General features: G+C 43.8%; 1 protein-coding gene across 1 annotated transcript; it reads left to right on the top strand.

Annotated features, from left to right (window-relative positions):
- The first annotated feature begins 16,452 nt into the window (after window positions 1-16,452).
- LOC138802974 (SERTA domain-containing protein 2-like) lies at window positions 16,453-21,736 on the top strand. The gene is made up of 2 exons (XM_069986770.1): window positions 16,453-16,523; window positions 19,559-21,736. Exon 2 carries the CDS (start codon window positions 19,565-19,567, stop codon window positions 20,606-20,608), a length of 1,044 nt encoding a protein of 347 aa, XP_069842871.1. The 5' UTR covers window positions 16,453-16,523; window positions 19,559-19,564; the 3' UTR covers window positions 20,609-21,736.
- Window positions 21,737-27,925: the final 6,189 nt, after the last annotated feature.

Here is a 27,925-nt window from a genome sequence, read left to right as displayed (position 1 = left end):
GTTTTACACACAGCCAACTGGGAACAACCAACATCTTTTACCACACTCTGGATTGAATTTATGTCTTAATCGTTTCTGTTCATACAATTAACAACTATTTTCTTTCAGTTATCTACAGCCCATTAAAGGGGTTATCCAGTGTTAGAGAAACATGGCCAATTTCTTCCAGAGACAGCTCCATTCTTGTCTCCAGTTCCATTAAAGTGAATGGAACTTGTTAGCAAACCACCTGGATAACCCCTTTAAGGTTTGTCAGCACTTTGCCTTTTGGTTGCAGATTACCTAGCATTTGCAGGTTTGTAAAATTTGATGTCTGGGGTATTGATTGGCTGGACTAGAAGGTTATAGAGTTCTGTCGTGCCATCGCCACATGTTTTAGCAGACTTGTGACTACCAAAACTTTACCAACGCTGTTCTGCTTTCTTCACAGTCTATGTCCATAAAACTATCACATGTGATGTCAGCATTTCATACTGGAACAGTGAGTGCAACTACTGGCTCTCCTAATCGATTGGACTCTGTATATAAATAAGAATAAGTAGCACTGTTCCTTCAAGAATCCTAAACCCCCTTCTCCCCCATAAAAGTACAAGTAAATGTAGACTGCACCCCCCCCCTAGGAGCTGTATGGCATATAATACATACAGAAGAAAGCCATGAGGAGTTTTGTATGTAAATCAGCCAAGAAACCAGCAGGTCCTGTCTAAGGGCCCCGTATAGTCCTTAGTGGTTTCGTCCATGGCTACATGTTCTTACAAGTGGTTCATTCAAGAATCTGAGAGGAGACACAAAGCCAGTAGTGTTCTCATGTAATGACAGCACCATTGTAACAACCTCTTCTTTGTCTGACGTCTACATGGCGTCATCTCTCCTGGATATCCTCAGTACTGCAGAGAAACTCATGTACTTGAAGAAAACATCGGTACTACCTTTACTACAGTACACATCTCTACTACTACTACGTACACTGTCGAGCAATTGCAGCCAGGCCCTTATGCCTGGAAGGATCAAGGTCCCTTGAAGCTAAGGTCAGGACTACACTGCAACTTTTTCTCACGCCACTTGATTGATGGTAACAATTGAGTGACAGCTGCAGTCCACAAGATTGTATAGAGCTCAATGGATGGCTCAATTGTATTGCTTTAGATTGCAGCGCTAAGTGTGCCTTTACACAGAGAGATTTATCTGACAGATCACTGAAGCCAAAGCTAGGAACAGACTATAAACAGAGAACAGGTCAAATCCATTCCTGGCTTTGGCTTAGAAAATCTGTCGGGTAAATCTCTCGGTGTAAAGGCACCCTTAGACTAGGTTCACACTGCATTTTTGCTGTCCAATCAATGGATCGGTTTTTAAATGGTTACTTTTAACGTGCACCAAAACGTGTTTATTTTGATCCATTTTTTTGTTTCATAATGGAAGCCAATGGAAAACTGATCCAAATGGATGAGTACAAATGTAATAAACGCATATGTTAAACAGAGTGCAAAATACGCATTGTGAACCCAGCCTTAACTCTATAGATATTGTCAATCTTGTAGAGCCAACAAGAAGTTGCAGAGAAGCCCTGGCCTAATAATGCATAGACTAGTATCATAGATTCAGCATCTGTGGATATGATGCCTATAACATTCCATGGAATACGGATCTGCTGCATGTAGAGCAGTGGTGGGGAACCTGCAGCCCTAACGCTGTTGCAAAACTACAACCCCCATCAGGCTACCCTAGCATGGTGGGAAGCATAGTTTTGCAACAGCGCTAGGGCTGTAGGTTCCCCACAACTGATCTGGAGGGTAATACGAGGAGCTCTAATCCCAAAGGGAGCAATAAGGGTATGTGCACACTACGGAATCCGGGCGGATCACCCAGCTCATCCCACTTGACTAGTAACAGAGATTTGTAATTTACTAGTATTAAAAAATCTCAAGTCTTCTAGTACTTATTAGCTGCTGTATGTCCTGCTGGAAGAGGTGTATTCTTTCCAGTCTGGATAGCAGAAGAGCTTTTCTGTGGGGATTTGCTGCTGTTCTGGACAGTTCCTGAAATGTACAGAGGTGGCAGCACTGTGTCCGACTGGAGAAAATCTGCAGGACATACAGCAGCTGATAAGTATTGGAAGCCTGGAGATTTTTAAATAGAAGTAAATTACAAATCTCTGGCACCAGTTGATTTGAAAGAATTTTTTTTTTTTTTGTGAACTACCCCTTTAATGAATCTGACCTCCAATACCACACAAACGTAGTTGTTTTTAAAGGGGTTATCGGGCGCTAGCACATTTTTAACGTATTGCTGCCATATAAGAAAAAATAACAAACATGTTATGCTTACCTCTCCACACTCCCCCCGTTGTCCTGTTGCAGTGTTGCCGTGTCCTCCACTGTCCGTAGCCGCTGTTACTTCCAAGACAAGCTTATCTCGGGAGTGGCAGCCTGCTCAGCCAATCACTGGCCACGGCCATGTCCCTCTCAGTCAATGATTGGCTGAGGAGGCTGTCACTCCCAAGTAACGGTGCTAGAGAAAGCAGGGGAAACCAGCAACACTGTAACAGGACACTTGGGGGGAGCGCGGAGAGATAAGCATAACATGTTCGTTATGTTTTCTTATATGGCAGCAACATGTTAAAAATGTGCTAGTGCTGGATCTAAGAGATCAGTACTCATTTGAAATCCCTATAAAAAAAACTTGGTCAATCACCTGGCCCTTTAAAGGGATTGTTTAGGATTAGAAAAATATAGCAGTTTCCTTGCCTACAGTCTGAAGTAAATGGAGCCAAGTTGTAATACCAGACACAACGTGAGGACAGTGGTGGCGCTGTTTGTCGTAAAAAAAAAGCTGCGGAGATGTGCAGAAAACGATGATCATTTAAATGTCTGAACAACAGATCCAATAAGCAGACGCATGAGCATTTGCTCAATCCTCAGCCAATTGCTAGCCCTGTGAGGGTGCGTGCACACTACGGAATTCCCGCATCAGACCCGCGGTGGATTCCGTTGCTCGCACCCGCACGCTGCGGCGCGCATCACTATTCTAGGCACGGGCGGATTCCGCCGAAGGAATTGACATTTCCCGCCGCGTGCGGGTACGAGCGACGGAATCCGCTGCGGGTCATACGCGGGAATTCCGTAGTGTGCATGCACCATTACACAGGAAAATGATCATGTACAAGTCCTCCTTGGACCTTATAATACCCATAATGCAATTTCCTAACCAATAAGCAATGGACAATAGGAGGAATCTCTATCTGAGGACAAGAAATTCACCGTCATCATAATTATATGTCAGCGATGCTACTCGTACACTCATCCGTATACCTTCCATAGCCCTATCACAGTGACCACTAGGGCGGCTACTTCTCACAGCCAAACCAGTACGTCTAGTATACGGCTCTGCTATGCACAGGCTCCGAATGGCCAATGATCTGCGAGCTGGAAGCAGCAGAACAGGATTTTCCAGATTATACAGCTAGTCTGCCTGAGTGAGGTGTTTGGTTAACCCTATCCTCCCCGCTGTGACATTTACAGTAACATGTCCTGACTTTTCCCTATTGGTGTAGAAGAAGATGTTTTGATACGATATATCCGATATACTAAGTTTAATACATAACACGAACTTTATTAACATACAAGCTATACTACCACATTAGTCACAGTATGTTTTTCCACAACTGTGGGGGGAAAAAAAAAATGTTCACTCTGCATTAATGCAATTAACATAGACAAACAAGACAAGGACGGGGGAGGGGAGGTATCAGAAGACAAGGTCTGAAATACTTGGAGTCCTATCTTGTGAAGATCCTGCAAGACACAGGGAAGAAGAACACGATATTTAACAGTGGAATGGTCAAGTCCAACCCGAGATGTGGGTCAGATGTCCAAGTTGTCACGCCTGAAGGGAACAGTGTGCTATCTTAAAGATAAAGATGGGTAATGGAGATGGCCCTTAAAGTGGTCAAACTTGGACTGTCGGTGATAGCCCCATGTAGTAGACTAGAGCTGTATGTACTTTCATAGGAAAGCAAATACAAAAGTTAAAAATTATTGATTTCCATTTTCCTAAACAGCCGTAATTTCCATTAATCATCTGATAAAGACTGATCTTGGATTTTCCCCTGATGTGTTTTGGCTCCTTAAAACTTCAAGGTTGTACAAAGACATAATGGGGAAGATTTATCAAACATGGTGTAAAGTTAAACTGGTTCAGTTGCCCCTAGCATCCAATCAGATTCCACCTTTCATTCCTCACAGGCTCTTTGGAAAATGAAAGGTGGAATCTGATTGGTTGCTAGGGGCAACTGAGCCAGTTTCCCTTTACACCATGTTTGATAAATTTCCCCCAATATACCTATAGACTTCTTAAAGGGGTATCCTTTTCATATGTTGCTGCCCATGGGGATAACAAATAGTGTACGCTTACCCTTAGTGTCCTCCTGCAGGTCTCCTCTGTCCTGCCGAGCTGATCCCACCTCCACTTCCTAGACGGACCCGTGTCGGCAGTGACTGCCCGCTCATTGACACCAGGGCAGAGAGGAATCCCGGCCGGATCCCGGCCGGAGCGTATACGATGTGTATACGCTTCGGCCGGGATCCTACTAAGAAACAGGCAATGTTCACAGGCGCATAAAGTAGTGTGAACATAGCCTTAATGTTCTTTTATACGGGCCAATTAACAATTGGCAGGAACCCTCACTGACAGTAATTGTCCTGCGTAAAAGACCAGCGATAAGCCAGCGGATAAGAAAACACTCAATCACATCATCCTTAGTCCATTACACATTTTCCCATGTAATCGCGAAATAAAGGGCCTCAGAACCCAGGGCCCAGCTGTATCTCCGATTTTATATAATAGCAAAAAATCCGCCGCACTCGTGAAAATGAAAATGCAAAGTGGGTACACACCGCGTACCACGATTCAGGTGTACTCCAATATACGTTCAAAGATGCGGCAGCACTCCGGAAATCCAAAACAACGTGAAAATTTATTAACACTCCATGCAATTACAACGCTTTTACAGTGCTCCGATTTTAGAGACATAGAGACATATGCAGGATTTTCTTCAGGATTAGGAATAATGTCCAATCTGAATGTATGCGTAGATTGCTAAAAAGATTTCTGGAACCAACTTTAACGTTTTGGATGATTTCAAGTGTCCTGGTCATATTAGGTTTTTGCACAACTCTAGGCAAAAAAAATAATAATAAATTTGAACATGTGAATGCAGCCCTTTATAGAACCAAGAAAAAGTACAGTAAAGCTGCCTGTGAGATGGCCCGCTGCCTCATCCATTCATGGGAGGGAAAGGATCACTTGTAAAATGGAGTGCCTCTTATTGTCACAGGTCTTGTTAAGAGGCCATACATATCAGATAACGCTTATTTGGACAACAGCTCTCTCTCCTGACTGCCCCCCCACCCAAAAAAAAAAAAAAAAAACAGCTACATGCTGGCAATGAGAGATCTCTCATTTGTTGGCCAACTGGAGTCCCTTTAAGTTCCCTATTACACGGGGCGATTATAGTGTGAAAAATCGTTATATCGTTAGAATTCAAATAATAATCGTTCTGTGTAATTGCAGGCAACGATCGAAAAATGGATCGTGTGTCGTTGATCGTTGATTTAGATCCGAACCTAAAATCATCTTTAATCGTTCGCTGTAATTCCACATTTGTTCGCTCAAGTTCCGCCTTTGTTCACCAATTGTTCAGTGTAATTGCACATTGTTCATTGTTTTGCTGGGATCAGATGAAGTAAACCATCATAGTAACGATCATAACTAACGACTATCGTTCTGTGTAATATGGTGAACGATTTCAGGTTAACGATTAACAAACTCGTTTGTGATTGTTTATTGTTAAAAACTGTTTCATGTAATAGGACCCTAACACAGGCTGATTATCGGTAGTCAGGGTTCCTGTCTGCTAATACCCATCACTAGATTTGTTTGGCCCTTCACTTTCTCCATTATCGGCCAAACATCCCTATTTACGCAGGGAAATGTGCAACAGTGATCTTTACCACTCACATGATCCCAGTGAACAGTTGCCGAATCAGCATTTGCTCATTTATCGGATGATCACTGGGTCTTTATAGGACCGTATTACAGGGCCTGATGCACTGTGGAATCGAGCGTCAATCTGCAAGATCAGCGCTCGCTTACTGAGCCTATTACCTGGCTAGACAATTGTGCAGCAAGGACTATATAAGTGTATGAGTAAAATAAACATACTTGCCTCTCCAGGTTCCACTGGTGTCCTCCTGCTTGTCCTCTGTGTTCCCCCCTTACCGCAGCACTCCTGATCCTGGCTCTGCTCAGCCAATCACTGGCCAAGACGAGACAGCGCAGTAACTAGCGATCGCATAGATGTGTTAGGAAGTGCCAGCAACGGCAGCTCCGGTGAGCGGGAAACAGACAGGACAGCGGCGACAGGCAAGTATTACCCTTATTATTTTCTATACACTTTCATCGGCCGCCGACCACACACCTCCTATTACTTCAGCGGATGATGATTTTTAAACATGTTACAAGACAACAATCAGCTGTTGATTGGCCTTTCTGCTGATCAGGTGGTTGAAACCCAACAAACCCAATCCTCCTCTTCCTCCACATCATCTGTCATCCAGCACAATCCTCTACTTGTTTGTATGATATTTATCTCCGGTTCAATATAAAACGTGAATGGGGGCAGAGTAGACTCTGCTGGAGGATACCTGCTGGGGGGGGGGGGGGGGAGAAGACAGGAATAAGGTTCAAAGAAAGAGAAGGGTGGGGGAGGGGAGGAAATATGTAAAGTACTGTCGGGGGTAGGGGGTAAAATGAAAAGAGAATTTTCTAGATTTTCTACTTTAGGGGAAGAGCCCTTACAGCCACTTCCTCTCTCTATACCTTAGTGCATCCCAATGAGACTACTCAATATAAACATATGAATGGTTTCCCATTATTTATACAGCAGAGCTGTGCACGGATTATCACTCACGTCAGTCCCCGCTCCCATTGAGGATCACAAATTCTCTATTTTATGCACGCACATTAGGATCCCAAGTTCTATTCAGCTGAATCACACCAGGTCTTGAAATCTTAATACAGACGTTAACATACGGCCATTTGAAACTACTTTGTAGCGAAGGGCCCTCTTACACGGACAGATTATCGTGTGAAAAATCGTTATAGCATATAGTTCCCGAAACCGCTCATTTGCAATTGTTTAGCGTAGAAAACGAAAAATCTATTCGACTAACAGGACCCTAAGGATCCTAATAGACAAAGCGATTTTTTTCCCCGTTTTCACCGATTAACGAGAAAGAAGAGCTTTTGGGAAAGACCTAAAACCGTTTACTATAACACGCAGAGTGATAGTCGTTATTTTTGATCCCAACAAACGAATGAACGATGTGTATATATGCCCGAAAGATTTGCGACCGATTAGTGATGATTTTATGGTCAGCTCAAAAGATGCGATCAATGAGGCACAAGCGATTTTTCGATCGTTGTCTGCATACACACAGAAAGATTGTCGCTTAAATTTGAACAATATAATTTGAACAATAATCGTCCCGTGTAATAGAGCACTAAGACAGGAACCTATGGGGAAAAAAACTGTGACGGCTTTCTTTTCCTCACCATACCAAGTTGTCTGTAACGTCTATGCACAACGGTAGTCGCATCTCATAAAGTATTTACTATGCTGTTGAGTTGAATATAAACTACACTGCCCGGTTATCAGTCATTTCAAACTAGGAAGTGGATGACTGCTGTTTTAGTGGAAAGTCCATAAAAATGTCTGCATCCACGATCACTAGAGGTGTCCAGTGCCAAGAACCTGAAGACAAATATATCTGCATTCAGTATATGTACAGAACGTCACATTATATTGTATAATACAAATATTATACAATACATAACCTAGTTTAAAAACAAAAAAAAACAACAGGAGTCTTAGGGTACCCATAAACTTAATATTAGAGTTGGGCAAACCACTGGCTGAGCGTCTCCACCAAGAGATGATGTCAGTGGAAATAATGGGTTAGGTCTGAGGGAATTTCACTGCTCAACCCTTTTGTTCACTGATGAATAAGCCGCTACCAGACCACACTGGTGGCGGCTTATTCATCAGAGAACAAAAGAGTTAAGCAGTGAAATTCCCTCAGACCTAACCCCCTATTTCCACTGACACCCTTCCCAATAGAGAACAAATAAAGATTCAGACATGCCGAACTTTTATGTTTATAGGGAGGATGGAAAAGATTGGCCAAATGACATTGAAGGTGAATAGGCACCTTTACAACATGATCTAGTTGTTCAGAAAATAAAACTAAAGCCTTAAAACCACAACTGCCTGTATGACCTGGGGAGGGGGGGCATAAAGCACACAGGTGTAGTACCTGGCTCTGAAGAGCATATACTTAAGATGCAAATGTCATTGACTGGGTCCTCCACAGGTTCCTCAGGAAGTCTTGTTTCCTGCAGAGAAACTCTCAGGAAACGTGGGCGTCAAGAATGTGCAGTGCATCATATGTGCTCTATGTCGCCTATTGGTAAAATGTGCAATACACAGACGGCGGCAAGATGTGCATGCAAGTGATGGGGTATAGTGGATCTGTATATATGAGGAGATATGACGCTGATGTGCGTGAGGTACGAGGCCTGTGCTGTAGCCGTCTTCTCTCCTGTAAATTATAATACACTATAGAACATCTGCCCGGCTGTCCTACCCTTTGTTTTGACAGTAGAGAGGGCCTAATCTTATTACAGACCTGCCTGCACCCCATTGGCTGCAGTATAATAATTTCCTATGGTAGCACGGTAAGTAGAGATGAGCGAACCGGGTTCGGGTTCGAGTCAATCCGAACCCGAACGTTCAGTATTTGATTAGCGGGGGCTGCTGAAGTTGGATAAAGCTCTAAGGTTGTCTGGAAAACATGGATACAGCCAATGACTATATCCATGATTTCCACATAGCCTTAGCGCTTTATCCAACTTCAGCAGCCACCGCTAATCAAATGCCGAAAGTTCGGGTTCGTATCGACTCGAGCATGCTCTAGCGGCTCTCACAATGCTCCGAAATATTACTCTATTAAAGGTGATATTGGATGCCCAACTAATGTCTGCCCCCCCAAAAAAAAATCAATAGTCCTTGTCACTTTGTTTGGTTGGCATCGGCCAATTTTATGAATGTATGGCGTAATTGTGCCCATTCCTTTGGAACTTTGCGCGATGTCCATTAGAGATGAGAGAATCTCAAGCACACTCAGGTCTGTCCGAACCCGAGCATGAGGCACTTGATTACCGTTGGCTGCAGGAGTTGGATGCAGGTACATATTTTTCCAACGCGTTTCCCCCTTATTTTTGTATCGTGAGGTAAGCGGGTTCATCAGGGAGTCTGGGTGTATATGAAGCGATACTCATGCGATATCTTCATTATGGTATCTTCATAGTAGAAAATTAGCTCCTGTCCTGGTGAATAGTTATCCTCATTAGTATAGGTAATCTTATGAAGTGTGTGTTCAGTGTCGTCCTTGGTAATAGTGGTTAATGAAAATGACCTGTGATTAAGGTCATGTATGCATATGGGACGAGTCCGATCCACCAATAAGTGGGACCACAAGATTAAGGTAAGGAGATCTAGGCTGTAGATGTCAGTTACTGGACGGCGCCTCACGGTTGGACGCAGCCCTAAGGAGTCCTGAAATTACATGGATATCGCCAGTGGCGGTCTTTGGCACCAAGCACCCCAAGCGATCGCTTGGGGCCCCCAACATCCAGGGGGGCCCCCACTCCCCGCTCGCTGCTGCCATCTGAACTGTAACTATGAGCACTCGTAATGAGCGCTCATAGTTACATGCAGCAGCACTGACAGGGCGGGAGACATTGGCCCCCTTCCTGTCAGTCACTCTTGTGGCTGCAGGAAGGGTTTTCCCTGCGGTCACAAGTGGCAGCTTTGTCCTTGTGGTGCTGGCGCTCCAGTGACATCACTGGAGCTACGGCACCAGGACAAGGGGAGTGAGGTCTCTTGTGATCGCAGGGAAAACCCTTCCTGCGGCCACAAGAGTGAATAGAAGAGGAGATGCCCGGACCCAGGTGAGTATAAGTGTTTGTTTTATTGTGTTATATATTTTATTGTGTTATATGGGAGGGGGAGCACACAGGGGTCTGTTTAACTGGGGGAGCACACATCGAAGGTCTATATACTACTGGGGCAGCACACACGGGGTCTATATACTACTTGGGGCAGCAGAATGGGGTCTATATACAACTTGGAAAGCACACAGGAGGTCTATATCCAAGTGGGGGAGCACACAGGGGGGCTTTATACTACTGGGTGAGCACACAGGGGTCTATATAATACTGGTGGGGCACACAGGGGGTCTATATACTACTGGGGGAACATACAGGCGGTCTATATACTACTTGTGAGGCACACAGGTGGTCTATATATAACTGGGGGAGCACACAGGGGTCTGTATACTACTGGGGCAGCACACAAGGGGTCTATATAATACTGGTGGAGCACACAGGGGGTCTATATACTACTGGGGGAACCACACAGGGGGTTTATATACTACTGAAGGAGCACACAGGGGTCTATATCCAAGTGGGGGAGCACACAGGAGGTCTATATCCAAGTGGGGGAGCACACAGGGGGGCTAAATACCCCTGAGGGAGCACACAGGAGGTCTATATACAACTGGGGCCTACAGCGGTCTACTGTTTTGGAACGCGTGTCGAAGGGGGGCCCCAGACATAACTTCGCTTGGGGCCCCAGAAATGCCAAGACCGCCCCTGGATATCGCCTATGACCTTTGGCTGTATCCATGTTTTCCAGGCAGCCTTAGGGCTGCATCCAACAGCGATGAAATGCTGCTCACTCGGGTTCCAAAAGACCCAAGCACACTCAACATTTGCTCATCCCTAGTGCCCATAGATCGGAGACCCAGGGTTTACCACTAACTGCCATGCTTCACCTCATCTCATTTATTGCATGATCAGGGCAGGGTCCCCAAACATTGGCAGTATAAGCTTCTGATTAGATAGGAACGAAACTACAGTAAGTTTGGGTTCACAAGATCCCGAATGCTTAGCATTTGACTCTCGGTGGCTGGAGAAGATGGATGCAGCCATAGGGCTGCCTATGGTCTCTGGCTGTATCGATGTTTTCCAGGCTTTCCTAGGGCTGCATCCATCCACTCCAGCCACTGGGAATCATCTTGTTCTGATGATGCTCCCTACACCAAATCTAGCTTCAGAGCCTCTCTGGGAAATACAGAAAGCCACTTTCTCTGCTCCCTCTGTAAAGGCCCTATTCCACAGAACGATTATCGGCCGTATTCGGCCGTTATGGACGATAATCGCCCCGTGGAACAAAAGGCAATAATCAGCCGACATTGTTCATGTCGGCTAATCGTTGCATCGTTTGTCTTTCAAACATGTTGAAAGACAAACAACTTTTACAGGAACGATCTGCCGCTGTCGCTCTGTGGAATAGGAGCGGCGGCAGCAGCAGACCGCTGCTGTATGCTATGGGCTGCCCGGGCGATCGCTATGTATGCTATGGGCTCCCGCCCCCAACCCCCCCCCGGACTCACCCGCTCACTGCTGTCACATGGAATAGCGACGGCAACGAGCGGGGAACCAGGAGTAAACGAGCGCTGCTAGCGCTCCTTTGCTCCTCTCAGTCGGACCATAGAATAGGGCCTTAAACCCCATAGACTTCAATGCAGAAGGCTGCACACTAGTGTGGCCATCTTTCCATTTAAGTAAATAGAGCATGCAACATAGGTATTTATTTTGGACTCTATGCCCCCAACAATACTTTGTATGTCTCATAAGGGGCCTAGAAAAGACTACAGGTCATACTACACAGACTGATACTGCCATGTGTAGCATGTCCAGCAATCAGCTGAAAAAATGAGCAAACACTCGCTCATCGGCTGATCACATCCTTTATGCAGGTTTAACAATGATTTGTCACTCTGACCAGTCATCAGCCTGTGTAATAGGGGATATGGAAATAAATGGCCGAACAAACAATCCAGTAGCTGCCCAAGAAGCCTCGTCGGCATGATGATTAGGCTCCTTAAAGGGGAAACAACGATCAGTAGATGACAACGATCATCACCTGATCATTGATTTAGGTTTGGACCTAAAATAGTTGGGCGCCGACCATGCATTGCTACGTGAAACAGCGATGCGCAGCCAACGGCTGACGACTCCCCAAACACCTGACACCTTACCTTTCCCCACTCCTGATCTTCTCTCCTGTGCCCCCCAGCTTCCCGGTCCCGGCGGCTGCAGCGTCTGACAGGCGCGGCAGTCTCGGGCTGTGATTGGCTGAGCGGCCTGTCAGCTGAAAGGCCGCTCAGACACCGCTGCCGCCGGGAAGCTGCAGAGCACAGGAGAGAAGACCGGGAGCTGGGAGAGGTTAGGTGTCAGGTGTTGGGGCAAGGGTTTCATGGACATTGCTAACAATATCCATGCAGCACTTGCTGCCCAATAATCGCACCGTCTAATAGGTCCAGTAAACGAGCACCGATCTAGCAGATTGGGGCTCATTTACTAAAATCGGCTTGTGTAATAGGACCCTAACTGTCTAATGCTGGATAACCCCTTAAACTAGCCTTGATTGGCATTTACATTAAGCATGGTTCTATCTAGAGATGAGGATACAGCTATAACCTGTATCCATGTTTTCCAGGCAGTCCTCAGGCTGTATCCACCATCTTCACGGAGCCACCAGCCCCCGCGATACAAACGCCGATCAGTTTTGTTTCGTATGAAGCTGCTCCGCTCATCTTTAGCTCCATCCTTCGTAACACTACTATGTGTTACTACATTCGTGTTTGAGGACTGCAAAGGAAACGCACTGCAAAAGCTGCAAGCGTTTTTTAGATCACACTTTATGAACAGCAGCCAGCAAGACCTGGTTTAGCAGCAGTCTTTATTATAGCAAGCCTGGCAATGCCGAACACACTAAAGAGCCAGGACAATGTAGGTTCTAAGTATGTTAAGCTTTGGAAATAATGAATATAGCGGCACTCGCCAGTGAAGCAATCTTCTTTTATCTCGTGGCCTCTCACTTTCTGAGAGCCGGATGAAGTGGTGAGAAGCCATGAAACGACTGTTGCTCATATGCTGCATATGACCATGGCTTGCACTGAATAAAAGAAGATTGCTTTACTGGCGAGTGCCGCTATATTATTTCTCGGCAATAGCTATACTTGAATGCACTTAGTCATGGAGTTCTTTTTGAATGGATCTTGGTTGTAAACCAAAAAATGCTGCAAAAACAAGACATGGGAAGAGTACCCCTTTAAGACTGTATTGGATGGCTCGACCTGGGGGGGTAAGGGTATGTCCACATGAAGGAAATCACACTGATAACTTGCTGCAGACTCCACCACTCATCTCCGCTTCACGGTCTTCCCATCCTATAGGCTACATTGTATAGTCAGGCAGATTCCGCCACCCGCCCAAAGAATGAACAGGTATGACCATAAAATGGAGTTCATGGGACCAGTGGAAATTTAAGTGGGAGTAAGCAAAGGAATCCGCTGCAAGTTATCCGCGTGATTTCCATAGTGTGAATGCCGGGCTAGATTGGTGCTTGCTATTAGACAACTCGATAATTGTGCAGCCAGGCCTGCATGAACATCACTCAGCTGTTGGGCGCACATCTCCTACTAAATGGATAGACGTGTGGCTCTAGTCGGATCATTTAGCAACTGAATACCGGTGGCTGAAGAAGTTGGATGCAGCCTTAGGGAGTCTGGGAAAACATAGATACAGCCTATGGCCGTATCGATGTTTTCCAAGACTCCCTAGGGCTGCATCCAACTTCATCAGCAACCGGTAATTGCTGAATGATCTGATGCATTCATCTCTAAAGAATTTTTTTTTTTGATAGGTTGAAAGACAGCGATCAGACAACAAAGGAGCGCTTGCTGATCGCTAGCTCTATTAGGCTGGGTTCACACTACGTATATTTCAGTCAGTATTGTGGTCCTCATATTGCAACCAAAACCAGGAGTGGATTAAAAACACAGAAAGGCTCTGTTCACACAATGTTGAAATTGAGTGGATGGCCGCCATTTAATGGCAAATATTTGCTGTTATTTAAAAACAACGGCTGTTATATTGAAATAATGGCCGTTATTTACTGTTATATGGCTGCCATCCACTCAATTTCAACATTGTGTGAACAGATCCTTTCTGTGTTTTTAATCCACTCCTGGTTTTGGTTGCAATACTGACTGAAATATACATAGTGTGAACCCAGCCTTACACAGGAAGGTATCATCTGCTTGATCTGGCAGATAATCACTCCATATAATAGGGTCTTTAGGTTCAAACCAAAGGTTTGTTAGGCGTCTTCGCAGGTTCATGAAATCTCATGGAGAGACACTACGACTGAACCGAAACAGACTGCATTAAAGCCAATAGGGCTCATCAGGTGCTGTTGGTTTCCATTATGTGATAGATCTCACATGGAACGATTATCGTTCCTATTTTGGCGATAACAATTGCATTTGAGCGAGAAATCGTTCATTTTGATCTTTCAACATGTTCTCAAATCGTTTTGGTCGTTCACTAAAAATTCACAGATCGCTTTGTGTAAACAGTCTTTCACCGATTCACCCTTTGTGTGACATAGGCTTACGCGATCTTAAAACGATCGCAATAACAATTTTTCTAAACGATATATCGTTCTGTCTAAATGCTGATCGTTATAAAAAACACATTGTTACTTCGAAATCGTTAATCGTTCGATTAGGCGAATTATCATTCCGTGTAAACGCAGCATAATTCAACAGTGTTCCTTCTTTTGCTGGGATCAGATGGAGTAAACGATTGTAGTAACAACTGTAACTAACGACTATCGTTCTGCGTAATATGGTGAACGATTTTAGATGGAAGATAAACAATCTTGTTTGCGATCCTTTATCGTTAAAAATCGCTTTATCAATTAGGACTTTTATATGTTTACACGGTATCATATCCGCAGCGGATTCCAGTCTAGACAGGCTGCACTTTTTCAAACTCACAGCTAGTGTTGAGCAGATCCGTCAAAACCTTTGGGTTTGGCAACGTTATCCAAACGCATCAGCTCAGCAATTGACTACTGGCAGCTGGAGAAGTTGAATGTTGCCCTAGGGCTGCTAGGAAAACATGGACACAGCTCTATGGCTCTATCCATGTTTTCCAGGACTCCCTAAGGCTGCATTCACACGTTCAGTGTTTATCCCGGTCCGTGATTGTGGTCCGGCAGCTACCTCCGTGATCCGTGCAAAACAGTCCGTTTTGCATCCGTGTCCGTTTTTTTCACGGATCTGTGTTAAAGCATTTTAAATTACATTGATTACATCACATTCGTGTTTTTTACGGATGAACACGGATGTCACATCCGTGTACATCCGTGAAAAACACGGATCTCATTGATTTCTATGGAGAATCCTTTCCGTGCATCCGTTCCGAGTAATGACATGTTCTATTTTTTAACGGAACGGATCACGGATCCGTGAAATCACGGAACATCTGAATAGCCCAATAGAAAGCAATGGACTGTAAAATTGTCCATGCGCACGGACAACTTCCCGGAACGTGTGAATGCAGCCTAAGGCGGTGTCCAACTTCTGCAGCCACCAGGATCCAAATGTTGAGCATTCGGGTCAGAGGAACATTGCCAAACCTGGACAGTTCGACAGATCCGCGCAACACCTCTCCCAGCATGTCCTTTCCACTGCAGAACTGCAAATTTCTAGGCTGGTCCACCAGCGGCATGGGATCCAGATCAAATAGACTGTATATGTCTAGATCTACAGATATATAATAATAATAAGGGAACTATTATAAAGGCAGACTAGACGGACCAGGTGGTCTTCTTCTGTCGGCAATCTTCTATGTTTCTACATACGACTGTGGGAGAGAAAAAAGAAAAAAATCATCAGAATTTATGGCACGGTCACTGCACCGCAATGTTCACGGTAGGCAGATCTGCATCTTGCTATGCGTTCCCCAACATGACATCCCTGCGACCTGTGTGTTAGGCGACCGTCCCCTGCAAGACGACTTATAATAATATGCATTACATCCCGCAGCCCCTGCAGAAACATTATATATAGGATTATTAAGCGGTAAGCATGCAGCGGCTGCAGTCTCCTCCCTGACATGTCACTCTGCATATTGGGAGATCTCAGGACGCACTGGTATCGAGGTGAAGGGGGAGCTCACCCCACCCCCTCCACGTTTTCCTCAGTGCAATAGTAAGAGCTAGAGGAGCAGCTGAGGTGAGGGCGGGACAAGACATCCTCAGCCAATCCGCTGCTGGCACTCGCATGCCAGGTTGCAATGCCTACCAATGGGAAGGAAGGAGAAGCCATGGGGCTGGGTATGTTTGTGAGTGCAGCACTGGAGGGGGGGTGTCAGGGGAGAGATCCTAACTGTACAGTATGAATCCTGGGGGAAATCGCTGACTTTCTTCTCGCTGGGGAGGCCACACATTATAGTCCTGTGCACCCTGAAGACCACGTAATAAGGTAGGTGGCACATAGGGGGGCGCTTATGGGGGGCTTTAAAAATCTTTGCAGAATTCTGAGTGGCTTTAGGTTGTCAAGTGTGTGGGTGCATGAGTGCAAGCTCCTCAGACCACACCATGGCTGAATCCTATGCTTAAAGTAATATTCTCTGCTCCCTTTAATAGTGGAGACTGATACCAGAGGACAATAGCTTACCCAGGCACTTACCTACTGCACGTCCTTGGTAATGCTGCTCCATGCAGAAATATACCAAGACCCTCCATGTATACAGCCCCAACATTCTGCAGCACCTTGTAATTATAATATGCATGCAAAATTTCCCCTATTTCCTCTCAGCCTGCATAGTCACTGACTACACTTACATTTATTTCCCGCTTGTTACCCGGGACGCAGTCCCTTTAAATTAAAACCCCAAGCTTTACACTCGTATAATCAAGCCGTATAGTGTACGCATGCGTCGTCTGTTGCATCATGGGAAGTGTAGTCTCTCCCGCTGCCGCCGCCTATTGGTTATGATGTTGTGAGGCACTACAGTTCCCTTAGTGCTTTGCGCCAGGGGGCGGGTCCTCGCTCTAATAGTAGATACTAAACTTGAATGCAGCGGCGGGAAGGGATTGTATCAATCACGGAGGGAGATGAGTGATAGGTTATAGCGGCTCTGGACTCAGGTGTATCGATCAGCGGAGATGTAAGTATCTGATTATTGGTATTGCACGGGCTGGGGGGCTGCATTGCCTTCTCTGTATAGGTGTAATAGTGTCTATGTATAGGAATTATCGGTATATGATGGCTGTGCAGGAGTGCATGGTACCTGTACAGTGTCTGCTATGTTGCATTATCTTAGTATACTGTATGTATCCTTTGCATTCACTGTGCTCTAGTACATGCATTGGTGGCTGGGTTAGTCTCATTCATTGTAGATGATAGCACTGGGCTTCATTGATTTTAGGCAAGGGAGCAGTGTGGTCCCCAATTATTAGACCTTTATTTTGGTGTGTGTGTATGTATATATATATATATATATATATATATATATATATATATATATATATACATACACACTGGTGCAACACTAAACTCCCATCACAGCTATGTGTGTGTGTGTGTATATATATATATATATATATATATATATATATATATATATACACACACACACACACACACATAGCTGTGATGGGAGTTTAGTGTTGCACCAGTGTGTATGTATATATATATATATATATATATATATATATATATATATATACACACACACACACACTTTGGTAGCAGAGTTCAGCAGCCTATCTAGCTATGGTAATATTGCACTTGGCATGATGGGAATTGTAGTTTTGCAACAGCTGAGAGCTCTACGTATAAGATTTCCAATGCCTTGGGTTGGTATGAGGCATATCTATATGGAAAAAAGCAGATCTTTCTGCTGAAATGCACTTATATCCTAAGTACATGGCTGCCTGGGAATGATGGGATTTGTAGTTTTGCAGATATATAATATATATATATATATATATATATGTGTGTGTGTGTGTTCTCAAGGCCTGGTTACTGCGTCTTGGGTTGGTATGGCCCTTACATCTATGAACTAGACTAGATCTATATATGTACATTAACCCCCCCCCCCCCCCCCCCCCCCCCCCTTTAGAGGAAGACCCCACAATTTGGAGTGCTCTCACCAGGGTAGGAGGTGTACGTGGTCACTTAGATGCCGCCACCCCTATGTGGCGAGTGTTGCAGTTTGCAGTGTATTTCATGGCATCTTATGGAAGATCACCCTGTATCATACATATATATCCCTATGTTATGGTTGCACCTGTACTGCCATCACCTATAGGAGGAGGAAGGGTGATGTTGGTATTTTGTAAAATGGTAGTAGGGTTGTTTTTCTGAATCCCAGCAGAGAGCAGGGAGGAGCTGGCTATAAAGGAGGGGGGAGGGTGGGCTTTTCATGCTGAGGTGGGGGAGGATTAGGGATGAGACTTGTCTTGTAATAGGATCTCTTTGCAGCTCTGAGGAAGAAAAAAAAAAAAAAGAGAATGCGCTTCTCTATTAGCTTCCAGTTTCCGAGCTCTGCAAGATCTGAGTACAGAAAGTTATTACATCAGATCTTCCTGGGTAACATGGATGATGGACACTGATAAATACTGACCCAGTGAGCTCACAATCTGATCAGGGTGGTGGGGATTGTTTTAGGGTTATATATTGTTATATACAACCATTGCCAACATACTTGCAACAATTCTTGTTTCCTTAAATTTGATCCCCAATTGTTAATCTTGGGGTTCCCGCTGCAAGGAGGAGGGATCAATGTGTGTTATATACATTCACTTACTATTGTGTGTATCCAGACCATTGCCCCCAAGCCTGGGGCCGACCAGCTGTTGCAGAAGTACGACTCCCAGCATGTGACAGCTGGAGACCCACCAGTCTAGACCATTAAATGACCTTTTAGATGCCACTTTCCACACCTCGTGAAACTCCATAGACCCTAGAATCAGGGCATGGGGACCAGTACTAATATTTTAGCAATTCTTGGGTAAGCTATTTAAAGCTGTTGGCGTGGAAGTACGTACGGAAAGGGTCTTCCCTAGAGGCTATGGTTGGTCAGAAAGTGTCATGGCCGGGGTGCCATGATCAGATTTATACGAGAGGCATAAAAAGTTATCATATAAACCAATAGTTTTAATCTTGGGACTAAAGGTGGGACTAATCTTGAGCCATAACAGCTGTTGAAGGTTACCCCAACATTATAACTAGAGATGTAGGAACTTACAGTAAGTTCAGGTTTGCACCAACCCAAACTCTCTGAATTTGACTCCCGTTGGCTGGAGAAGGTTGATGCAGCCCTAGGGCTTCCTGGAAAACACTGATACAGACTATGGCTGTAGCCATATTTTCAGTCAGCTCTAGGGCTGCATCCATCTTCTCTAGTCACCGGGAATCCAATGCAGAGGGTTTGGATAATATAGCATTGTAGGACCTGAAGATTTTGTTCTTGAAATGTTGACCATCTTTCTTCTTTTTCTTCTTTCCAGTTGGCCATGCCTACCAGGGGCATCAAGAGGAAGTTTCCAAATTGGGAGGAGTCTGTGCTGGACGGACATCTGTCCTTTCAGACAGACAGCTACTCCTTCTTCCGTCAGTCCTTACTGAACATGTCGCTTGAGAAGTTCAACAAGGGTCGCATGATGATTGAGCCCAGTTTGCGACGCTATGTCCTTATCGCCAATACCCTGAGAGTCATCCAGGAGGAGATCCGCCATGAAAATCCATGTAGTGTCCCCAACCTAGAAGGCAGTATGTCTGGTGTATACGATCCATTGTCGGGGAATGTTGTACCTCCCGTTCTTCCTCAGGATCTGGAAAACATCATCTTGCCTTCCATGGAGGAAGACTTCTCTGTGACTGCCACCATTGCTTCCATTTTAAAAGAGCTGGAAAGCGTTTTAGATGAAAGTTGCCCGCAAAACCTTCAGCCACGTTTGGGCCTACAGGATCCTGAACCCAAGCAGGAGTCCTCCAATAATCTTTGTTCTAGATTATCTCAGTCTCTTCAACCACCATGTGTTACAGAGGCAGCTGTGAAGGATGAGGTGTATAGCTCCGACCCTGGGTCTATCAGAGAAATTGAGTTAATAAGAGAGCTGGTGCTGGCGGCGACTTGTGCAGAAACCTCCGAACCGATGGACACGTCAATTATTGGGCAAGTGCCTGTTGTAGCCTCCTCTCCAATGCCCACCACCAACGCCCAAGACGTAAATTCACAGGCCTCAACCATGCCAAGCACCCCATCAGTCCCTCCTGAGGAGCTTAAGGTTTCAGAGGCCGTCTTTGGCAGCTTTGAGATAATGAATTCCAGTTACCTGAACGATGTCTCCTTCGACGACCCTTTTTCAGATATAGACACCTCTGTTTTTGAGAAGGAAACGACCCCCTCCGTAGGGACTGCCCCAAGCAGCCGGTTATCAACTTCAGAAGACCTTTGGTTTCCTTCCTCTTGTAATTCTCTATCCTATAACTCAAGTCAAGGTGTTAGGGAGCCAAATGACCTAGATAACATCATCGAAATCCTCGTTGGCTCCTGATACCTTGACTTTTATAGTGTCCGGTTGTGGAGCTGGAGGGACTCTGAGAATATGCGACTTTTGCACAAAGACTATCCTTTGCTGGTTTTCCTGCGTTCTATGCAAATACAGTGCCTCCGACCAGTAGCGAAGGGTGTTACATGTTTACAGAAGCAATGCAGTAATGTATATTCACCTTTACCGGGCTTGCCATAGCTGATCATATGCTGCACATTGCCTCCGATTACTATTATTATTGTTTTATAAGTTGTCTTAATACCGTAATGTATTATGGGGGTGGACTGGGCTCATTGTCCCCAGGGCAGTCAGTCCGCCTTGTCTTCTGTGAAGATAGTATTTTATCAAACTGGTTTTACTTTTTAAGACTTTGTTGCTGTGGAGGATCCAATGTATGGGACACAGTCACAGAAATGGTGTACCGGAGAATGCATGGAGTCCATAGTAACCGCTTTATGGTCAGACTTAGCTGGTTACTATGACAACTTAATTTCCCAGTATGCTATTATTTTTTAGTTGGGGAGGGGGGCAATATCACCTGTCAGGTGCCACACAGTCACTTTATTGGGATTGGATCATATCTTCAATACTCCGCTGTCCTCTTTCTTGCACATGTTTTCAAACCAGTTATTTTATGTTTTTATTTATTAATTTTTTTTTAATTCCCTTTTCTAAATTCAGCGACTTTTCTATGCCCACCTTTGGTCAGCTCCATATCATGCTGTGATAGGGAGATAAAACAAATGACACCTGTTTGCAAAGTTATAAAATCAAGTTTTAACTTTTCGCTGAGCTGCAGCATGCATGCCTCCTCCCTGGCCTGCAGGATTGATGTACAGGACTCTATACTTAAACCAAATCCTGTATGTCAATTGTCCTAGGCGGAGTAAGAAGTGATTCCTTGACCTTTCCCTCCCTTCACAAGGTGGGCACAGAAAAGAGAAGCCATATTGAATTTAGAGAAACTTTTTACTTTATCCTCTTTTCTTGTGTATGTTGATGAAATCTACATAGACGCCTTCCATTAGCCGGTCAAAAGAACTGTGGACATCTGATGGGTGTACTGTGTATGTCAAATAATGTGAATCTCAAGTGACTTCAGAAGTAATCACTTTTTTTTTTTTTTTTTTTTTTTTTTTTTTTACTGACTTTTGTACAATAGCCATATTTCACAAATGAACGTGTTGCCTGTGAACAGCTGGAGAATTTCTATGCATCTAAAGACGCAATGACTTACATTTATAGTAATAGTTACTAAAGCTGCAAAGTGATAGCACCTGTATGTGCGATGGTATATATCAAATTTGTGCAAGTTACCAAGACATAAGGGCAAAAGGGCATCAGAGGGTCCCAGGGGTAAAGAACATGTAAGCCACAGGCTCATTGAGGTTTAGTCATGTAACCTCTTCTTCAATGACTGACATAGCTGGAGTATGGGGCCCCTTCATTGGCTTCTTACAAGGTTTTATTATGGTGCGTTTACACAGAGAGATTTATCTGACAGATTTTTTAAGCCAAAGCCAGGAACAGACTATAAACAAGGTGCAGGTCGTAAAGAAAAGACTGAGATTCCCTGTCTTTTCAAGTCCATTCCTGACTTTGGCTTCCAAAATTGGTCAGATAAATCTGCCTGTGTAAACGCACCATTAGACTCAGTTATGCCCTCTAGTTCACAACTAAATTGGCTTATATGTAATGTTCACGTGTATGTTCAATGAATTATTAAAGATGTTCTACATAGTTAGAAAAACATGGATGCATTCTTTCAAAAACAGCGCCACACCTGTCCACAGGCTATGTGCAGTACTAGAGCTTTGTATTAAACTCAGCTTTAAAGTGCCTAAGTTTACTTAAAGGGGCTATCCAGGATTTAAAAAAAAAATATATAACTGCTTTCTTCCAAAAATGGCGCCAATCTGGTCGTGTGTGGTATTGCAGCTTTTGTAGCATTGTTGTAATACTACATACAACCTGAGAATAACTGTAGCACTGTTTTTTGGACGAAAGCAGCCATGTTTTTCCTAATTTTGGATCCCCCCCAATTAAATTTTAGTTCTCTGGGCGTATGTGGCCTTTAGCATTGAGTTTACCTTGTAGGTTATGGTTACAGATTTTTATTAAGCCATAGTCATGTCATCCTTAGGCTAAGGGTACTACTACACGGAATGATAATCGGCCCGATTTGGCCGATTATCACTCCGTGTAATAAATAAATGATATAGTTTTAAACTTCATGCAGTGGTCTTGGCAGAAAGCTGCGAATTGAAAAAAAAAAAAGTTTACATTAAATTAAAATTTTGGCTAGTGTCATCGACTAGACCAGCCATTTGGATATGGATAGAATCGAGGCCTAGTCATAGCATGTATACCCAGAGCCAATTACAGCCATCTATCCATATGACAACTTGGTATATACCATCTCTCTTCAACAGGGTAAAATGGATGCTGTGCATCTCTATATGATGTAAAATGAAATTATACATAAGATTTCTGAAATATATGAATGTATGCAGCATAAACGTAGATTGGCGCCTTTCGAGCATGTGTTATGTCCATGTCTGATAACTTTATAGTGCTGGACTGGGAAAGTCCTATTTTATGTATACCTATGGCCTACAAGTGTGTTTGGTTGGATTGTGGGCCGTTATTCATATGCAAATGCTGACTGTTGGATCACAAGGGTCTTTCTTGTGGGGAAAAGGTGCATTTAAAGGGAACCTGTCATTGGTTTCATGCTGCCTGTGATTCGGGACCGGCATGAGGTATGATTCATTGAAACGCTGTAGCCTTTTAGAGGAATGCGGCAAGGAGTCAATATGGCGATCTCTGGCGGCTTTGTCCCGCCTTTCTAACATTGATTGATCTCTTCCTGTATCTAAACAAAGAGATCTAGCAATCAAAGATAGGCGGAATATCTACCAAGGACTGCCCAGATGACTCCCAGCCCTGTTCCTTGCCAGTGTTATAACTGATTCCAATGAGACCCTGCAGTGTTGAGTGAATCATATACTGTTACAATAAGGGAGTCTGTCTGTGGTTCTAGACGCATGAAAGTGATGACAGATTTACTTTAAATAGGTTCTTCACCTAACTTTTTTTTTTTTTTTTTTTTTTTTTTAATCTGATTAATAAGATCGTTTTTTTAATTCCTTCCAATCAATTCCCTCCGTGCCCTTTCTCTGTACTCAGTTTGATGGACACGAGTAATCTGAGACAGAGATCATTCACCACTTCGGATACACTAAACATGGCCATCACTTGGATCGGATTGGTCTAGAGAGCAGAGACCGGGTAGAAGGGGGTTTCCATTGTATGCTGTCTTATTAATCAGATTTTTCTCGAGATTTAGACTGTGTTCACTCATTTTGGATGCATCACGGTACCATTGTAGTTTTGCAGCTGTTTTCCACAATTGCCGTAAAGCAATTTTAATTTAGGCGAAACAGCGACCGTACCACAACATGTGAACACAGCCTTGGGTGGGGAGCTGCTTTAGATTATAACTTCACCTGGGAAGCAATAGAGAATTTTTTTTTTAATTTTCTGGAGCTGCATTTTTATGTGATAAAAGGAGCCATTTCATTTTGCACGTATTGTTTTTGAAGAAAATGTTATTTAAAGTATATCTTTAACAGAAATCTATGCAATGTGTACAGGTGAGAGAAATATATTTTCTTTTTCTAACTTAAAAAAAAATAAATTTTTTGGAAAGAAAAAAGTTTTGTGTTTTTTATTACTCGAATTTTATTAACAAGTAGCATAAACCATTACTAGTGCGCTATGTCGAACCCTTGTGTCAGCCGCTGCCCCTTTTCCAATACTACGCTAGACATATATAATACTCTGGGTAAATCGCCAGCCTTTCTGAACATCAGATCTTAATATCTACACAACATACACCTTAACACTGGCTCAAACTTATTATTACTTATATGGCTCCAACCGTGCCAGAATTATGGGGCTCTACAACTGTGACACGTATTATACACATGGGGGAGATTTATCAAACATGGTGTAAAGTGAAACTGGCCCAGTTGCCCCTAGCAACCAATCAGATTCCACCTTTCATTCCTCACAGACTCTTTGGAAAATGAAAGGTGGAATCTGGTTGGTTGCTAGGGGAAACTGAGCCAGTTTCACTTTACACCATGTTTGATAAATCTCCCCCATGGTGACTAAAAACTCAATGGGCACAGTGCTCAACTGAGAGCTTCCGCCTGTTCATTTTACTGGTCTAAGCATCTGGCCTGCCTCTATAACAATTGATAGGTTTAAACAAATTCCATCACCGTTTAAGTTCCAGAGAACCCGTTTAGCATTACTTTTATATAAATTTTGCCCTCTTTGGTATGGTGCATTTAGCTATACACTAAAGATATGTCAGGGTACTGTTACAAAGGTATATCGTGATGTATACACGGTGTAGCCATAGGTTATGTTCACACGCTGTTTTTGGAGCCATAAAATATGTCTGCTTTTTTTTGGTGGGGTTGCAATTTTTTAAGTTTGCTTTTTCACTGCAGAAGGACTTAGATTGCTCACTGCCTAAAATACAAATAAGAAAAAATGACCATTTTAAGGCTATGTTCACACTACGTATGAGTCCGGCCGTAGTTCGTACGCAGCCGTACATGTGCGGCTGAAAGTACGGCCGTGGGAAAAATAGACATGTGGCCGGATTGTGAACATGCAGGCGAACTTCGAACATACGCCCGTGGTACAGTTATGCTTCCCTAGCTTGTTTCAAAGCGGTCTGAAACTGGTAATTTACTTAGAAATCTTCGCCCAGCCCGATAAAACTCACAGAACCTTTTGGATCTAAAAAGTTCAATTTGGCTGAAATAAGTACCTCGTACAGGACCGCATGGAAATCCATCATACGTAGTGTGCACTGTGCGGCCGTATATCGTATACTTTCAAGCGAACGCATCAACCTCAAAACTACGTGCGTATATTCGCGGTTCGCACTATGGCCGGAAAGATACGTAGTGTGAACATAGCCTAAAACTGTAAAATGAATACATATGAGAACAGAGCGCCACTTTACTAGAACTGAATTCAATAGAAAAAATACAGACGTTTTTAAGCTGTAAAACTAGTTTTATGGGTTACAAAAAAAAAAAATACACACAAAAAACTCTGTAAACAGAGCCATAGAGTTCTAAGGCTATGTTCACACTGCGTTTTCAGCATTCGTTTAACGCATCCGTTTTTTGCAAAAAACGCATAAAAAACGGATTGCAAAAAACGGATTCATTTGTGTGCATCCGTTTTTCCATTGACTTCCATTATAAAAAAAAAAAGGATCCGTTTTTTTTGGCGGACCAAAACACGTTGCTGACCCTATTTTTCTGGACGTTAAAAAAAACGGATCCGTTAAACGGATGCTGAAAACGCAGTGTGAACCTAGCCTGAAGACTAAGCACATTAAACATATCAGCATAAGAAACCCCCAAACATGGCCATGGTTTATGGAACCCTATGAATACTAGGGGAGATGTTTCTGTTTTTTAATGGTATTCCAATGCCGTATACCTACAGCGTACAGAAAAAAAAGTTATGTAAACCGCTCATAACATAGTTACAATTTTTGCTTATATAGCAAATTATCATTAATTGGTCTTAAGTCCCATACACCTTCAATAACTGACAGCTAATCGATTGTTCAGACGTTTGTTATCTCTCCCGCCTGCAGCCCGTCCTCCCCATTCACAGGAACAGGCCGAAGGTTCTATGCAATAAAGTGTAGAATAACTTGGCACTGCTCCGCTAGCAAAGATCCTCCTGCACCGCAGACAGCAGCTGATATGATAATGAAACCCTCCAAAGCTGGACTACATCGGGTGACCAGAGATGGTGCTCTGCTATGTGTAGATAGTCACAATAGTCTTAGCAGGGAATATAAAGCAAGTGGCACTCACCAGAAAAATCTTTCAGGTTGTTTATTGTACAACACAACACCGAAGATCAGCAGGTATACAACAGACCTGGTAATTACTAGGCCCGTTGAAGCGCACAAAATGGCCGTAGTCATAGTGGAATACACCTGCTGATCCTCAGTGTTGTGTTGCACAATAAACGACCTGAAAGATTCTTTTGGTGAGTGCCGCTTGCTTCATATTCCCTGCTAAGACCTTCTGTGTTCTTTATTTTCCTCCGAGTCAAGACGTAATCATAACTCGGGGAGGGATGAGTTCCGACGGGGGTCCCAGAGCACTTGGCACGGCGCTGCAGAGGCATGGGTAGAGGTAAGTAGTGCATATTAATTATGTTACCCCTGCCCCCTGGAATATTATAGTTTTTGCCTGTGTTCTCCTTTAACTCTTTCAGGATACTGCTTACTACTTTTAGACTTTCGTCTTGAAAAATGTTCTTCTAGGGGATGGGCCTTTTAGAGAAAATGGCCACTATGCATAAAGTGGCCATAAAATCCCATCACATGAAGTCTGGGTAAGGGGGGAAGGGGGTCTTTTTTTTTATTGATGTTTTACTATGAAGGCAATTGCCTGAACCCATTGATCAATCCTCACAACATTGCACGACTATTGGTGAACACGTGGGGAACGATTTTGGTCACATGCGTCTATCACAGGGAACGCAGCGTTATAATACTCTTTAAAAGCCTTCATAGACATAGGATACTTACAGCTAATGGTTATCCTGGTATTTCAGTACAAGAAATGGTCGGTGAAACTTGTAATGAAATGGACATTTTGTATGAGGAAGGATTGTACATGGACATCTTAACTGTGGTGGGCACGACGTAAGAGCATACACCGCCCCTGGCCTCTCATTGCCTGTGAATAGTATATTAGACAATGGGCAGGATGACTAGACACAGCTGATGGGGATAAGTAGGCTGAGAGGGGGCTGGGCGTGTGAGGAGGTGCAGATTGTGTCTCTATACAGAAGCTATGTTACAAGTCCGCCTCTGCAGGCGATAGACTGACTCATCCACGTCTTGCTAAGCTGAGGATGTGTCGTGTCTCTTTGTGTCTTAATCACAGACAGCGACCCCGATGTTCTTGAAACTTCTTCACATCTTCTTATGTGTTGGAGTAGGAACCCTTCGTGATATCCCCCGTAACATTCAGCAACGAAAAGTCCTGATCTGTCTGAATAAGATCACAGCAGTGAAACGTGAAATCTACGACAGGAACACAATAGACTTTGTGTAGCAAACCTCCAAAGGAAAGTGGCCTGTAGCCGTCTCATTGTTCTGCTTCTATTGTCTAACCGGCTCTGAGACGTTTTAGACATGAACCCCCAATAACAATTGTGCTGTTACCCCATACTCAGTTTACCAAATCATATACACTC

This window comes from Dendropsophus ebraccatus, chromosome 10, assembly GCF_027789765.1.
Source record: "Dendropsophus ebraccatus isolate aDenEbr1 chromosome 10, aDenEbr1.pat, whole genome shotgun sequence".
Lineage (NCBI taxonomy): Eukaryota > Metazoa > Chordata > Amphibia > Anura > Hylidae > Dendropsophus > Dendropsophus ebraccatus.
This window is presented reverse-complemented; position numbering and strand designations above follow the sequence as displayed.

Excerpts from the sequence above, each read along its gene's own strand:
- LOC138802974 (XM_069986770.1), top strand. The coding sequence starts at position 19,565 with ATGCCTACCAGGGGCATCAAGAGGAAGTTTCCAAATTGGGAGGAGTCT.